At 42.5% G+C, this 17,128-nt stretch overlaps 1 protein-coding gene across 2 annotated transcripts; it reads right to left on the bottom strand.

The window, feature by feature from the left end:
- Positions 1 to 2,621: 2,621 nt before the first annotated feature.
- On the bottom strand, positions 2,622 to 16,800 carry tor2a (torsin family 2, member A). Of its 2 annotated transcripts, none has more exons than XM_050050231.1 (5): positions 16,616 to 16,800; positions 14,701 to 14,966; positions 14,323 to 14,498; positions 13,776 to 13,903; positions 2,622 to 3,216 (listed from the first exon to the last, which is right to left on the bottom strand). In XM_050050231.1, exons 1-5 carry the CDS (start codon positions 16,734 to 16,736, stop codon positions 3,053 to 3,055), a joined length of 855 nt encoding a protein of 284 aa, XP_049906188.1. In that variant the 5' UTR covers positions 16,737 to 16,800; the 3' UTR covers positions 2,622 to 3,052. The 2 variants fall into 2 exon arrangements, with proteins under 2 accessions (XP_049906188.1, XP_049906187.1); XM_050050230.1 differs by lacking the exon at positions 2,622 to 3,216 and adding an exon at positions 8,539 to 11,527.
- Between the last annotated feature and the right edge of the window lie 328 nt (positions 16,801 to 17,128).

Genomic DNA, 17,128 nt, shown 5'->3' with positions numbered 1-17,128 from the left:
TTATCTCAGTTTACATGCAAACGCGCAACTGGAGTTTTCCAAAATCTCCACTCTGGTCGGAGTTTTTAGAAAGACTCGTTTTCAGAGGAGAAATCTCTGTTTGCGTGTAAACGAAGGGCACAAACGAAGGAAGATGTCTCCGTTTATCAAAATCACTGTGTACGTGTAAACGGCCTCTTAGTCTGTATACTAAACTAATCATCTTGCAGCTGTAGACACCAAACTCCTCCTCTGGGAAATGTCTAAGTCATGTCTGTGAGACATTACGTAGGAAGTTCTGGGTGGATTTCAATACATTTAGAGTCTTTATTTGTGTGGAGGGATAAGAACAAAAGTTTCACCGCTCAGCCTCGATGTTTGCCACTTAGTTCATCCTGATTGTTTTGTTGCTTCAGTTTGTTTCAGCTCATTTAAAAGTCACAGAAAAAGTAAAGAAATGACACAAGACCATCATCATTCACATAACTCTGCATCCTAAAATTAACCTTATAAAGTACTCATTTGAGACTGCAAATACATCAGTTTGCCAGACCCAGACATCCCCTCATCAACAGCCCTCTCCAGCACCTGACCTGATTACCTGCCGACACACCTGCCCCTCATTCCCCTGATCAGCTTCCTCACCCTCTGTAAGACAGTCTAATGTGTGGATCGCCTCAGCAGCCAGTTGTCTGTCTTCCTGTCTGTTTGGACACTTCACCCTGCCAACAGACTCTTGCCTTTTTAGTCTGTTTGGACTGACTCCCTGTTGATAAACCCTGTTTAACACTGGAACAGTAAAATTTTGGAGCTCTGAGCCTTTTCGATCTGATCATGGCAGCTAGAGCATGATGAAGTTTTATGGTTCTGTCAAAACTCTGGTTAAGGCTGAGACAAATAAAGATTTCAACAGTGCTCCAGAAAGCACGTGTTGACTTAAGATGCAGTTCATTCCTTAGTCTACAGACATTTTCACACCTGTAGACTGAATCAAAATGTTTATATACAATAATTTCCGTGTTGAAAATCCTATGTTGCGTACATAAAATCACCTGACGCTGAGCAAGCGCTGCCTCAGCTGGTTACTTTTTGGACACCTAAAAAAGGCCTACCTAAACAAATCAGTATCAGTTTAAGTGTACACTATCTTTAGAATATTTTTACCACTGTACCTTACCATCAGCCTTTTCCAACAGGGAACTGAAGCTGTTACATCAAAGCCACCACACTATACAGGAACACAGCACATCCTGGACTGGAAAGGAAAGCTGAATATTTTGATAATTTATTTAAATATTAAAATTTTATTAAAATTAAATTATATTATCATATTTAATTATATCAAAATTATTTACTTTAATATTTATATATATTTTGGTAAAAAAAAAAACATTCAGGGGCCTTGTCCATAAACCATCATTTATTTACGGAGGCCAGTGTATTTTTTTAAGTTCTTTGCAATGGGAGCACTGTGTATTTATGATACGCAACAAACTCCAGCGGCAGACGAGGTGCTGAGCATCTATTCTGGGCAGAGCGCAGAACATTTGGCTTTTTTTTGTTTTTTCCTGGGTGCTGAGAGTATGCTGCATCATTATCACTTCAGCCGTTCAGTCACTGTGAAGGAGAGACGGGACTAATACCATGAAGACCGACGGTCATATCTTACAGGTACAAGTGAACAACAGTTACAAATTGAGGAGAAATGTGTCCTCTTCTTAAATGCTTCAGCCTTCCCATCATGCAAACCAAGTACCCTACCTCGAGCTGACAATTGTACATCCACGAATATTCCGTATCATAGCAACCAGACGCAACCAAAGTGTCTCACCTGAGAAAATGCAGTGCCTCCAGAGTGCTCTCAATCGCTCCCAGCTGGGTGTTTCCTGTAGAGCGCCTGGTGTTTTCAGCTGGGAAACAGATGCTTCAGAGGACAGATGTGTTCAGTCTCTTAACGTCACCACAACAACAAAACCTTCAAAACACACAAAATTTAAATCTCTGAAATGTAACAAAAATTAAAAGTTTATCTAAAACCTGATCTTGTTGAGTCAACATCTAAATCAATCCTCTGTTAGATCAGGTGAGAGCCAGGCATTTCCCATCATGCTCTGGGTCTTGCAGTCGGTGAAGAAAGCAACTGCACACTTTTGTGTGACGTCAGAGCAAGTCGGGATGAAGTCGGGCACAAAGCTAACCGGCATGCATTGTGTGGTGATCGCCAGTGATCGAATCCACACAGGCCTGGCTCATCTTGAACGAGACGAGTGTTTTTGGACAAGATACTAAACCCCAAAATTGCTCATGTGTATGTGGAAGTTCATTTCTGCACCTTGTGTAGTAGCCTCAGCCACTAATGTGTGTGTGGGTGAATGTTGCTTGTGTTGTAAAGCACCTTGAGTAGTTGCTAAAACTGGAAAAGCGCCGCATGAATGCAGTCCAATACATTTTATTAAACTACATCACAACATTTCAGTGTGTCCAGTGTTTTGGTTTATCACCAAGTACCTGCAGAACAAATGTTAGCATGCTAAAGGGCTAAACTACGACGGTGAACACGGTAAACAGGATCCTTAAACGGCTGAATTCCAAGAGGCTACGTCATCGAATCCCCTTAAAGGACTGATCCAATGTCAAGGATCCTTTAAACTCTACCAAGGACTGAGTCCTTCCTTCAGAAAATTTTCAAGGATGCATGTGTTTAATCTCAGTGGGCAAGAAGTACCCACAATTCTTTGCACACGATTTGTCAAAATTGAAGGCGGGGCCTCTTGTAGGACCGGACTTGGAAGGACCCGTCCTACCAAGGAAGCATCCTTGACTTTTTATACCTGCTAAACATCACAACATTAGCTTAGTCATTGTGAGCATGTGTTAGCATGATGACGTTAGCATTTAGCTCAGTGCCATACTGTGCTTATAAAGCTTCACAGTGCTGCAAACATTGCTGCAGATGTTTAGTTTTATTTAGCAGACAGGGCTGTGAATGCAGAACATTCAAATTATTACAAAGAACATCAACATGTTGTTGAAGCACCTGTTGCAACAAGGCCTCAGTGTTGTTCTGCTCTGCTCAGGGCCTCTGCACACGTCCTCCTGCACAGCTTCTGCCTGTTGAGCTTTCACTCTGGTCGTCCCTCCACCTCTGTCCCGTCTCGTCCTCTCCATCTTGCCGGGGGACGGCCGGCTGCAGGAATGCGAGGCGAGAGCTGGGCCCGTCCCAACCGTCCCAAATGACTGCACACACAAAAAAGGATTTAACTCTTTGTCACAATTGTCCCCTCACACTCTGGCCTGCAAAAAAAAAAACAGCACAAGACTCCCTAACCCAACCCTCCCCCCTCCCCTCGCCACCCTCAAGCCTGACCCACCCCCTCATTGTATCCACCCCCCCTCCTCTCCTGCCCCTACCTTTCTCCTGACCCCGGCCGCGTGCATAAAAGACCCATCAGAAGTATCGCTGGCCACATTTACAAGTCAAAGAGGCCCAATAATGGAGCGGTTAGGGAGAAGAATGAGGAGACAGAGGGGCACTCACAGATGTGGAGGTGGGTAGGGAGGGGGGGAGGAAGGAGCAGCGTCCCATTGTTGCCCCCCCCCCTCGATGGAGGGGAGGAAGAAGGGAGGGCTGGGAAGGGGTGAGGAGGTAAAGTAGGAGGTGAAAGTGGCTTTTTACACCCGATTTGTGATGGAGGAGCAAAAGAGGGGGAGACAGAGAGGAGGAGGAGAAGAGAGGGAGAGGAGGGGTGGAAGTAAAGAGGGAGGAGAAGAAGAGGAAGGGAAAAGGAAACGTGAAAGGAAAGAAGAAAGCAACGGGGACTATTTTGCCCCAACTTTCCTTCTGTCTCCTTCTATCCTCGCTCGCTGCCTCCAGTCGCAGAAAAGAGGGGCAGGTCCAGCTGTTCTGCAGGGAGCGTGTGAAAACACACTCAGAGGTCACGAGCGGTGTGTTTATATACTATGTGTGTGTGTGGTGGTCATCCCGGCATTATTATGCATGTGTGTGTCTTATTGTCCAGAAGGATGGAGATGGCGATACAGCAGCTGGGGTGAAGAGGCCTCTAAGCTGACCTTCGAACCCCTCCTCTTCCTCACACCGCCTGTGTGGTGGTGGCGGGTTGGAGGGGGGACTGGGGGGTTAATGAAGTCATCACGGCAGGATCGAGGAGAGATGTGGCATATATAGGAGGCGACAGGGTGCCGTCAGAGGACGAGGAGATGTTTCCAAAATGTTGATGTGGCGGTCAGCTCCAGCAGGTAACGAGCCAACATTTGGACGTCGACAAAGAAACTGAGTTGGCTGAAAACTGAGTAGTTGATGAAATTTGGCAGATCCAGGGACTTGTTAATGTGATGCAACAAAGTTTAATAAGAAGCATTTATACTTCTGCATTGACTAGACGCAGTACCTACGCCATAGGCTGATGAATGTAACTAAATGTCGCGGCATGACGCAGACCTCCTGTTTAGTTTTGTAAGCTGAAACAAAACTTTTATTTACTTTAATTTACTTTTTATGAAGGTGGAAGAGGGATGTCGTCTGTTAGGTTGATCTGGGAGGACGTACTGGAGATCGGGCAGAGGGAGACTCAGTGTGGGGGTTCTGACTCAGGCGTTTTTCCATCTGAGCTGCTTACAGGCCCCAGACTGTGCCTAGAATGAGACATGGGAGAGGTATGCACCAGATTGAATAAGAAGAGATGAGAGGAGAAGGGAAGAGAGGATGAAGGAATGTTGGGAGGCATGAGGTAGGGAGGATGATGGGTGAAGGGAAAGGGAGAGTGGGTCATGACATCTGAGACAAACAGAGTAGGATGGTTTGATCAGGTACAAGTTGGCTTGGCAGGTGTGGTTGAGGTGTGGCCCTGCTCCTGAGCCTAGGTTAACAAATAACTACTACGTATAAAACTGCGTCAGGGGACCAAACCGGTGTGTTGTGGTGGAGCCCTGGAAGTTCTTGAACCTGGGATGATACATTTACAGTCAGCGGCTTAAGGGGGATTTATAGTAGTGCGTCTGCTCTACGCAGAGCAAACACAAGTGGCCTTCACCATTGCGATGGTTTGTCTGTGTCGCTTTGCAATCACACCTTCAAACTGCTAGTCTGCGATGGGGTTTCTATGCTGCGGTGTTAAGTTTCTATAGCCCCTTTTACACTGCCAGATTTTCGGTGAATGTTGGGCCAATTTGCCGGCCAGCTGCGAGCGTTTAGACACACAGAGCTGCATTGGCGAGTTGATCCAAGGCGCCCAATTTTCCGCCTCAGAGGGTAGTCAAATTGGTGGAACTCTTTTAAGTTTAGACCGAGGCGGCCTTCCGCAACGGGACGGGCTGTTGATGACTTGTGGGAGGAGCTGTTGATGACGCCGCACCTGCGAGCCACTGGCGGTGGATAAACAGGAAACAGCTGATAGCAGGAATTAGCGAGCAGCTAGTAGCAAGAGGGAAACACAAACCTGACAGACACTGTAAAGATGAGCAACTGGGGAGACAAGGAATTGCGNTTGTTTTTATACTGCCAATGCTGAAAAAAGACTGATTGGGCTTTCCTGCAAATTTGCACAATTCCTGTCTAAAAAGGGCTTGTGATTCGAAACACATCTAAAACATGGATTAATAGTCACAATCTTAAAAATCAGTTCTATTGTGACTCACAAGGTTTACAGACAAAATAAAAATGTTTGTAGTTCGTGTTTTTTCAGTTTTCCCCATAAATACAGCATGCTAGCTTTATTAGCATAAACCTATGAAATTTTACATTGCATAACTTAGCCTAGCGCCTGGGTTACTGCATCCATCACTATGGAACAAACCAGAAAACAACTCATAGGAAAAGAATCAAAGTCCCAAACTTAAAGATCATCTTTTGTCTGTGTGGACCACCTGAAATGTCCCCCACTCACACAAACACAAACACACACACACACACACACACACACACATACATATATATATATATATATATATATACACAGAGAATACTAAAGACCTCGGACACCTGTTCATTTCCGATGGAGAAACTATTAATTTCCTGGTGAAGGAGATAGAGACGCAACGTCTCCGTCCGTCAGAGGGATCACATCATCTCTGCTTCCTGTTCAGAGTCGACAAGCACAGTGACCGTAGAAGGAAAACAACATGTATCACCAGTTTTCAGGCATCAGTGTCACTTTTAAGTCCTGATAAAATACCAAATGTCAGGCTGACGGAAAAGCTTTGAAATTTTCTGGGGTTTTGGCCACGAGTGGTGCTACAGAGTACAGGTTCCCAAATCACGGTGTGTGGACAGGCTCCAGGCCTCAGAGCATTTGCTTCCAGGCCAAAGGGAAACATACAATTTGGCAAAATATGGAAGGCTTTTTATTCAACTTTATTTTATTTTACCTTGAACTTGTCACAGACTGTCTGTGCTGTATTTTCTTCATTACTTCCTGTCACACCTCCTTCTATATCAGTTTTTCCTTGAATTTGATACTCAACATATACATGACATTTTTGTTAATCATTCATATTTGGCTGGGTGGTTGATAACACGTTTTTCTGTGGTGTGACGAACTCATTACACAAGTGTACTTTTGCTTTACCTGGACTTTAAGGTCAGAGAAAGTTCAGAGGTTAAAGGGGACCTATTATGCTTTTCCTTAGTTGGTTTCTAATGTTTCCGATTTTAGTTTAGCAGTTTAACTTGTGATTTTTTTAGGCTAGAAAGTGACGCTAGTCTCTGTTACAGCCATTCCTCGGCTGCAAGGTATGTGCAGAGACTTAGCGTTGCAGAAGACCCAGAACAACTGACTGATCAGAGCAGGCTGGGGTTTTCCGTGAAGGGTGCATTAAGAGACGGCGCTAAAACAAAGTGCTTCAGACAGAAGCCCTTTTCACACAGAGATCACACTATAGGGCTGCTATGAAGGCCCTTCTTTACACCCCCTTTGCATTTTTACATCATAATGCCACTGTGTAAGATTTTAGAGACCATGCCCGCATCGCAGAAGCAAAAGAGCTGTGATGACATGTAAAGCCCAGTTCAGACAAGTGATTCGCGTCGAGACAAAACCATTTTAAAATGTTGCAGAGAAAAGTTGCAGCGATGTGAACTGGCCTATCTGAGCTTGAGTCAAGCCGTACTGTCCGTACTCTGAGTTTATTTTGTGCATGTTTTCTGAGAGCCTGTGGCTACAGACGAAATGGAGCAGTACCACCAGAGATCGTGGAGGCAGTGTAGTAGAGTTCAAACGAGATAAGGCCGTAGGAGATGACAAAGAAATTTAAATAATGACGGAACAAATCTGAAATAAAGTGAAAATAATTCTCTTTCCAGGTCGCAGTGTATTTAATGGCCTTACAGACCACCACTGTCTACAGCACTGCCTTCATTAAAAGGTACATTATTACAACCTCCTCCACCGTCGCCTCATTGGGTAAAACCTTTGACTCCGCCCTCTAGTGTAATATGTTAGCTGTATCTACGCCACCATAAAGAACATAAAGGACACATGGAAGTGACATTTATGTTTGAAACAGATGCATCTATTTTCACATAAAAATGTGATTGCAAATAGCTAATACCCAATCACGCGGCAGCAACTTCAGCATGTAGACATGGTGAAGACGAGCTGCTGAAGTTCAAACTGAGCATCAGAATGATGAAGAAAGGTGATTTGAGTGACTTTGAACGTGGCATGGTCGTTGGTGCCAGACGGGCTGGTCTGAGTATTCCAGAAACTTAAGGTTAGAAAAACGTTGCCTGGTCTGATGAGTCTGGATTTCTGCTGCCACATTCANTGGACCAACATCTCTGAGGAATGTTTCCAGCACCTTGTTGAATCTGTGACACCAAGAATTAAAAAGGGGGTCCAACCTGGTAGTAGCAAGGTGTACCTAATAAAGTGGCAGGTGAGTGTAAATAGAAATGGTGATAAAAATTATTTTCAAAAAGGTTTTAAAATATTTTTCAATCAAGTGAAGTGCAGAGAAAGTTGTCGTGCATTTAATGAGCATTTCTCTTCAGTGTATAAAGAAAATAAGTTTCTTTGTGCATGTTAATTTTATTTTCATAATATTTTAGAACCAGTAGTCTTACTTGGCTTCAGTCACCAACATCCAGGTGAGGCTGAAACTGGAAACTTAGTGGTCAGGTGATCGTCCACGAACAACCCTTAAAATAAAGTCTGCTTCCACAGTGACTGCTGTGGTTTAAAAAGGGAGATTATGTCATTTACTCGCAGTGTAAAGAGTCTGGTTACTCTCACTACCTGGCCTATGATGGCGATGACACCAAGCTAAACACAACTGATGTTTGTATGAAGTCTGGGAGTTTACAGACGGTCTTCTTTGCACAGCACAGGTTCAACAGCTGTGCATCTGCAACTGAATCAAACATACAACTGAAACCAAATTAATGTTAAACTGATGGTTTTATTTAAGAATGTTACTGCAATTTTATGCTTTAAAAACATCAGTAAACATGGGCTGTAATTTACACACCTTTATCATGTGTCAATATTCAGTCTGTGTCTGTGTCTTTGCTCCAATGAGAAAACCTCTTCTGATTAAGCTTGATTTTTATTTTTATTGCATTTTCATCTTCTGACTTGCTGCTGCAGGTTTTAATACAGCCATCATTTAATACAACAAATCATCAATGCTTTTTAATCAATAATTATTTGTAAACAACTTAAATTCATGGCAATATTTCAGGACTTGAGTCATCATTTTGGCAGATGCAGACTGACTTCTAATCACAAACTGTCTACATCAACACATCAGATCCATTTTATCCTCCACAGCAGTAAAGTGCACTTTGAGTGTGTTTAAACACACAGGCATCATCTTTACAACAGTTTACAATAAAGAAACAAACTAATGTAATTTTTTTTTTTTCCCGACTTCGATTGAATTAGAGCACTGAGCTGCAGGTGAACTCTGCTTCACCTCCTCCACTCTCGGCAAAATGAGGTCTTTACTGCCCCTTGCTGGCACAACTGATGATGTGCTGTAAAACCATGACATCGACCCTGATGGACAGCAGCAAGAAAGTAAAACTGTTTTCAAGTAAAATCCGTCTTCTGCTTCAGATTTCCTCCTCAATTTAAAACAAAAAAGACGTGGCACTCTTCAGACAGCAACTCAGTTTGGCTTGAGTCCCAATACAGCCCTCCAGAGGAACAATACTTGAGGACATTGTACATTTTCTACTGTATGTAGTTTGGTACAAAACATGTTGGATGCTGTGACGATTATTTAAAGGAAAACTAAAAGCTGCTGAGTAAAGTCATACGTTTATTTAAAGGAGCAGTGTGTGGGATTTAGTGGCGTCTAGCAGCAAGCTGAAACTTCTCCTGGTTGGAATTCCTTCAGTGTTCATTGTTCAGGTTTTCACCAGGTGCTGAATTATCCACAGAGGTCTCTTCCTCTCCAAAACAAACAGACCTGGTGATTTAAACCAGCAGAAAACACTGAATAAAGCAGTTTGATGTTGAAATCTGTTTCTCCACTGCTGTTTGGCTCATCAGCCTGTCTGCTAATGTGCGCTCATGTTTTTTTCTCTGACAGCTGAAGATCCAGATGCCAATATGTCCCCCTAAATCCTACACACTGAAGCTTTAAGGACTTGCGTTGGCAGATTTTACAATCGTTATATACTGTTAAATAGATCTGGTTCAGCACCAATGATCGAATGAGACAAAGCATCTTGCTAAGAGCTCTGATATAAATCTTGAAATTTTTAATCTCAATCACTCAACGTATCGCTAAGTGAAACAAGCCTAAAACTTACTGTAATCCAGCGAGACTACAAATTTTCTTAGCTTCTAAAAAATGAACAGTTTGGACATACAATTTTGAGAAGAGCTAAATTTCAGCTCTTTTTTAAAAAGCCGCATGGAGGAGAAACCTTGTGTTGACAAAGATTTCCCCCCCACGAATAAAAGGAACAATGTGTAACATGTAGGAGGAGTTAGAGGCATTATGCAGAGGATAGCAGATTGCAACCAGCTGAAACGTCTCCTGGTTAAAATTCCTTCGGTGTTCAGGAGGTTTTTACCTGGAGCTAAATTATCCACTGAGGTCTCTTCCTCTCCAAAATAGACAGACCAGGTGATTAAAACCAGTAGAAACACTGGATAAAGCAGCTTTACGTTACAAATCGGTGTTTCACATATGCAGCTCAGCATGTGAGAGACAGGCCGCTAGCCCAGCACCTGCTAATGTGTGCTCACTTTCTGTCTGATCTGCATGTTCAGGTGGATGGAATTATTCACAGAGGTCTCCCGCTCTCCAAAACAAACAAACCCAGCACTTCAAACCAGTATAAACACTGAGTAAACAGTTTCACATTTTTAAAAAAATCTGAGGCTGCTAACTATGGTGGCTGATGTGTAAAACTGAATGTTCCTCTCTCGGACCACTGTTTGCTTTGTCTGTTAAAGGCTACTGTAGAAACATGTAGGTGCAACATGGTGATCTCCTCAGACAAGGACCCGCTTCCTATGTAGATAAAAACAACTCAATCTAAGCTAACGAAAACACAACAGTCCTTATTTTCAGGTGATTATACATACCTTTTTAAATTCCATTTCTGCCAATACATACCCTTACACCCTACACACTGAACATTTCAAACATTCAGGCAGGTGAATTAAAATCTATTATTTTCTTTTTCAGTAAACTCTCCAACAAAACAGAAACTCTGTACCACTGAGTAAAGAGCTGCTGTGTGCTGCTGATAGTCGGCTAACAGGCGAGCACGGCACCGAAGCTCCAGCTGCTCCAGGCAGGATCTGCTGTGGACACCTGTGGGTGAACTGGGGAGCGTCCTGTAGAGAACAGTGTGACTGTATGAAAGTGAAAGGAGGGTGGTGGTGAGAGAAAGATGAATAAATAATGAATAAATAGACTTTAAAAGAAATTAACTGATGAGAGCCGACGGCACACCGACTGCAGCTGAAATGTGAAAGCACACTGTACCAACTTCAGAGTTCAAACACTGAAGGCAGAGTTGGGTTTGAGGTAGAGCATGGCGTGACTCCTGGTTTAAACACTGAAAAACGCTCAGGGAATAAACTCTCCTGTGCTCACAGCCGGACGTGCACTGACGATGCCTTCAGGGAACCTCAGCATTGACGGCACAAAGCTGCTTTGAATTCATGGGTTCATTTCCCCTTGATTCCATGTGCAGGAGTCGTCCTTGATACTGCTCTGACCTCCGTGTGAGAGAAACTGATTCAGATCTGTTTCTCGTCACTGACTCACCTCAGAGGGAGTTTCCCTTTCAGTCCTTAAAACTCAACAATCACTTCCCCCCCTCACAGGAAGAGGTTGATTTTGGCGGGGATGGCCTTACAGCCAGTAGTGGAGAAGTAATGACCCTGGACGGGAGTGTAGGTCATGTCGCCCCCTACTGCCTCCACCACGTCACTGCGGCCGCAGCTGCCCCGCTGGCAGAGCTGCGAGTGGACACAGCGCTCCACGTGGCGTCGGCTCAGCGGCAGGAAGGGAACGAAGCGGGTGATGAGCTTCTGCTGGATGATGCTGGAGTGGAAGAAGCCGCCTGCAGAGAGAAGCTCACTTCAGTTTCCTTCATCTGACAGCGACGGAACAATAACTGAGCAAATGAGTTTGTTTGATCAACTGAACAAAGACGAGGAGCTGTTTTATCTCTGTGTGTCCAACATTAAGCTCATTATGGTGCTCCGCTGCAGCGCACTGAGGAGGCTTTGAATCGTCTCAAAATATTATGCTGTTCTAATCAGTGAATACAACTCTGAAACATTTCACACCAGTTCCAGTTCAGTGCTTGGACTCAAAATCAAATATTTAGTCAGAAAATGTTACAGAAGTCACAAAATACTGAAGCACTAGTTCCTCGAGTCCAAGGTGATGGCTTCTATTTGTTTATTTGGTCCAACACCCAGATATATTCAAATAATGTCACTTAGTAAGACAAAGCAACATTTTTTCAGAATTAAGATTCATTTCTGGGTCTATAAAAGGAGCAGATCTCTCTGAACAGTCCTGATACAGAACTCACTAAATAGTCCATATTTGTTGTTATCTAATGCAGTGATGTTGTCAGGTACGCGTCCTGCAGCCCTGACGTATAAAAATCTGGAAGGACGCAGTAAACTCTATTGGTGTGTCCCGGGGATGCACTATTATCTTCTCTGGCGTCACTTTACTTTTACTTCTTTTGAAAGTATTTCTCGTGCCACAGAAACCTCTGAGCTTTTGGTCCAGTGATCCGCACAAATCTGACACCTGCCCACCAACCCAGCCGTCGCCGTCCCCAATGCCCTAAAAGCTTGGTGTGCCGCTGCTTTGTTACAATTGGTGGGGCAGCAGGGAGTCCCTCAGGGATCGATGCTGGGCAATAGCATTACATTATTAGGTTCAGAAAATGCACGAGAATTCACGATTACGTACATCGTCACATCTGTGGTGACAGCAGATGCTGCATTCACTCATGTCAACCATGACACACTGTGTTTTTTTCCTCTGGTAATGCTACACTGTGATAATGTGATACTGATCGATACTGTACCAACTCATGTCGAGGATGACCCGATGATGTTTTACTGTCCAGGGGACGCGCCAAGTTAAAAAAAAATATATATATATACTTTTTAGCGATTATATTGTACGTCAAGGCAATATCCTATTTCTTTCATAGTCTCAATGAGTGAAAGGAAAACAAAAACTCTTGTGAGAAAGACAGAGTATAAACAGATTTTGAAAAATGTTGAAACGTTAAATTCATACAGTGAAGAGACAGCATCTCATATTTTGCATAGATTATCCATAGAAATTCTATCTCGATGGGATTATCACATCTGACAGTAATATATCACATTCATTGGATACTGGTAAAGATGATTTTGGTGCTCAAGATGAGACATTTGTACAATGTTTTGTACAGACGGTATTAGGGCTGTACCCAAATATTCGGATATTCAAATATTCATTTCTATGGGTAGGTATTCGTTATGAAAATCTGGTATTCGATATCCGTTTTTTTTTATTTACTTTTAACATATTTTTTTGGTGCTAAATGTAGTCTTTTTGTTGTTGGTAAATAAAGGTTATCAATAAAAATCAAAACTTTTAAATTGCATTGTTAAAAATGTGAAAATATAGTATATCCTACCAACGGAGCTTGTGCGCACGGCACGTTTGAGCGCATCCGTCTGAGGCCGTGGATCAATGCCAAGTTTTACCACTTTATCACTATTCCCTCCAACTTGTAGCTGTTTTTTCGTTATAAAATTCGTTATAAATTCTGCCGAAGGTCTGAATGTTAAAAAATGGTATTCGGGACAGCCCTAGACTGTATATAAAGACACAAATACAGTCTGTGGTTAAGTTTTCAGATTCTAAATTTTAATTTCTTTTAAATTTTCAGATACATTGTCAACACAGGCTACATGAATGTAACCATAATGAGAACCGTATAACATCAAACATGAGTTTAACACTACTAATTTATTAACACGTTTTATTCGGGGCCTCAAATGACCATCTGGGGATCACTGTTTATGTATCTACTTTGTGAGTGTACATAATTACACACACTACTTAAATAGCTTTCTCAAAAATCTGAAAAAGAGGACAGAGCTTAGTGCACACTGTGCACCACAGAACAAGACGTACCGCTCGCTGCAACATAAACACAAATGAAACCACAAATATTTGTAGTACTGAACATACAAATAAGTGATCAATATTTTCTCCTCACTGGCAGGAGAACACCTGCTGAGGCGCTGAGTAATCTGCTGAGCATTTAAAAGACAAAAGACACTCACTTGTTGTGCTGTTGTAAACCGTCCGAGCGATGGCTTCCTGCAGGTCGGCCAACTTGATCTCCTCTCTGTCCCGTCCTTCCTGCCGGCTCTCCAGAGCCATTTTGTTAATCGCCTCCTCTCCGGTGGTGCTGCGGGGGAAACATACAAAACACAGTCAGGAGGCTTTTTATGTCAGGGCCCCTGTCTCAGATCAGAGCACACTTGACCCCTAAGTTTGATTAATGGAAACACTGTGTATCGTGCCTTTTCAAATGAACCTGGGCACGACACATCGATCTGTGCCAATGTTCACTTGATAAGGTGGTCTCCAGTACGGTTCACATCAGGTGTGAAAAGGAAGTGTACCAAATCACAAACTCCAAAAATAAGCTATGCCCTGTTGGAAGTCGTAAGTTAGTTTTTTCATACCAACTGAACACTGAAACTGTGCCATGTTTTGGCCTCAGATAAACCTTCAAACTCGCAAATCTGTTACTCAAACTGGACTTCCTGAATCATATTTAATGTTCCAGTAATGAGGTGGGAGTGTGTGCATGTGTGTGTGTACCCAATGAAGACGTAGATGGCCTTGCGGTAGTTGGTGCGAAACACAACGTGGGAGGGACCCAGGAAGGGCTCCAAGACATCTATGAGACCCGGAGGCATCTTCTCCATCTCGTCAAAAAAGAAGACGGAGCGAGCGCACTCCGTCAGGTTCCCCTGCACCCAGCTCTTCAACTCCTCCTGCAAACCAGAGGAGGGACATTCAGTCCTGACAGCAGCTAAAAAAGCTGCAAGTAGTCAGCAAATTTCCATTCTGCCCACCATTGTTTTCTTCAACAAATTTTATCCCCAAACACATTTGATCTGTTCTTTGTCTCTTAATAGATTTAGTCATGACTACTGCCATAATCCAGATCACCCTACACAGTGATCCCTCACTTACCCTGTACTCCTTGACCCGCTCAGGTAAGGGGAAGTGCAGCGTGGGAACAAACTGGTGGACGTACGGGCTGCTCATCGCCGAGCCATACAGATGATTTCCCAGCATGGAGCTGACGAGGGTCTTTCCTGTCCCCGAGGAGCCGTGGAAGGACAGCACCAGTGGCCGCTCGGGGCTTTTATTCTGAAGAAACTTTGCCACCTCCTCCGACACGATTTCCTGAGCCAGATGTTGTCCGTAAACATTCTTGTAGAGGTCCCACTCCAGGTCTGGTTGTCAGGAAGTAAAGACACCTGAGATGTTAATGACCACCCACTGTATCTGACAGCTTACTATATCTCCTAACGTGAGCCCCTTTTACACCAACATGGTCCAGGAACTAAGAAGCAACAAGGAATAAACAAAACTGTACTGTCCCCAGCACGTGGACTTTTGGAGCCAGGCCCTGTGGCTGAACTTAATCTAGACTCTGGTTCCTTAAAAATATCCTTAAGGCTCCTGCAGTAGAAACAAAGTATTAGATGGATTTGGTTTTAGTTTTTGTGCTAATGCTCTAGCATCAACTGTCTTTCTGGGCTCTGACACAGAAATCATACAATTTAACAAAAGATTCTGCACATTATACATTCAAACATCACACTATGTACAAAAAAGGAAGAAAATCACATATCAAATGTTAAACACTTCACATAAAATCCACAAACAAGATTTAATAAGTTACATCATTCTCTTTGATTTACTGTTCGTATAGTTAAATGCATTAGGTTTATGAATCTTTTCAATATTCCCAAACAAAATATTGCAATGTTATACTGTATAGACTCTTTCCCTCCCTCCCTTATTAAGAACTCTATTAATACTTTCTTCAAAGTGGCTCTGGTATTCATATGGTAGTTTCTAACTCAATTAAATAATCCAGAAAGACCCTCTCTAAGCTAAAAATATCTTGGACTTTGCTGCTTTGATTTGTACCCCATTTTATGATCTGAGGATGCAGTACTCGATGGCTGGAGTCACCTTATATGTCATGCATTTATATGCATATGTATCTGCAGCCATGTGTTTATGTTCGCATGCTTACAGGTATACATGTGTTGAAGTGTATATGTTGGTGCAGGTTTATGAATATGCTTGTGTGTAATTAGTATCACTGTTGTTTTGTATTTTCTGAACCTGCTTTCAGCTCAAAAAGTTAATATTTATGTTTAATAATTTGAAAAAATATTACGTGTGTGTGTGTGTGTGTGTGTGTGTGTGTGTGTGTGTGTGTGTGAGATTGCCTTTTTTGGTCTAAAGTGTCAATGTATCAGAATCAGAAGCTTCATAAATACAGTAGCGATGGCCTCTGGTCTGTCTCTGTCTATTACCATGGAGAAAGTTGTAAAATTAACTTGAAAATATTCTTCTTAAAATCAACTTAATAATGTCGATTAAACAATTTTTAGATAATTAAATCACATTAACTAAATAAAATGAACTTGATTTAATATATTAATTATTATTCATTTATTGTTTTTTTGTCACATTTTAAAGTGAATAATTAAAAAGTTGCCCCACAGTGTGGAGCCTGCAACTTGCAAAACTACGGTCAGTTACAAATCAGCTAACGTTATGTTATCTCCAATGTTTACCGTCAATATCTGAGAAGACTTCCGGTGTTTTGCTAGTTAGCATCACGGCTAACTGACGTTAGCAAAGCACTGATTATAGTAACAGTACTAACTATTTCTTCGTGAACACTCAAGACTAAAGTGCCAGACAGTTAACACTGTCTGCACACGAACAAAATATATCACATATGTCTAACTTTACTAAACAAACTACCTTTTAAGACTTGTGAGCCTAGCTAGCAGGCTAACAAGAAGCAGCGCCAGATAGATAACGTTAGCTAGCCTCGACAGCACATCTGTGGTCTTACCTCTGATATTCGGCTTAAAGTCGCAGTCACAGCTGTCTGATATGCTGCAGTAGAGTTTCTGAAAGACGCCACAAACCGGACTACACAGGTATAAAAGCAGCACAGACAGGATGGCCAACATTTTGGCTGCCTGCTGGCAGACAGAAAAACCGAATGGACCTTCTACGAAACACCACCGTGCAGTTTGTAGTTTTTCTACTTCCAGGAAGGCGTCCGGTGACACGTAACCAAGTGACAGAACGGACTACATTCCCAGAGTGCATCTGGCATGGGGCGTCGTCTGTGGGACACGTTGGAGGATCATAGTCCAGCAAGCACAGAGGTGATAACAACATCTGGGAAAATCCAAAGTGGTTTATTTAATTATTTTTATTTTATTTATCGCTGAAACGTTAAATGCATTATTTTATTAGAAATATATTCAAATCAAAATGTATTTAATTATACCAGATAATTTTGGAAAACATTTAAGAATAGAAATGTTGTTGTAATATCAAACAAAACAGTTTTATG

Source organism: Epinephelus moara, chromosome 8 (genome assembly GCF_006386435.1).
Source record: "Epinephelus moara isolate mb chromosome 8, YSFRI_EMoa_1.0, whole genome shotgun sequence".
In the NCBI taxonomy this organism is placed as follows: domain Eukaryota; kingdom Metazoa; phylum Chordata; class Actinopteri; order Perciformes; family Serranidae; genus Epinephelus; species Epinephelus moara.
Note: the sequence above shows the minus strand (reverse complement) of the source record. Positions and strands in the feature narration are given on the sequence as shown.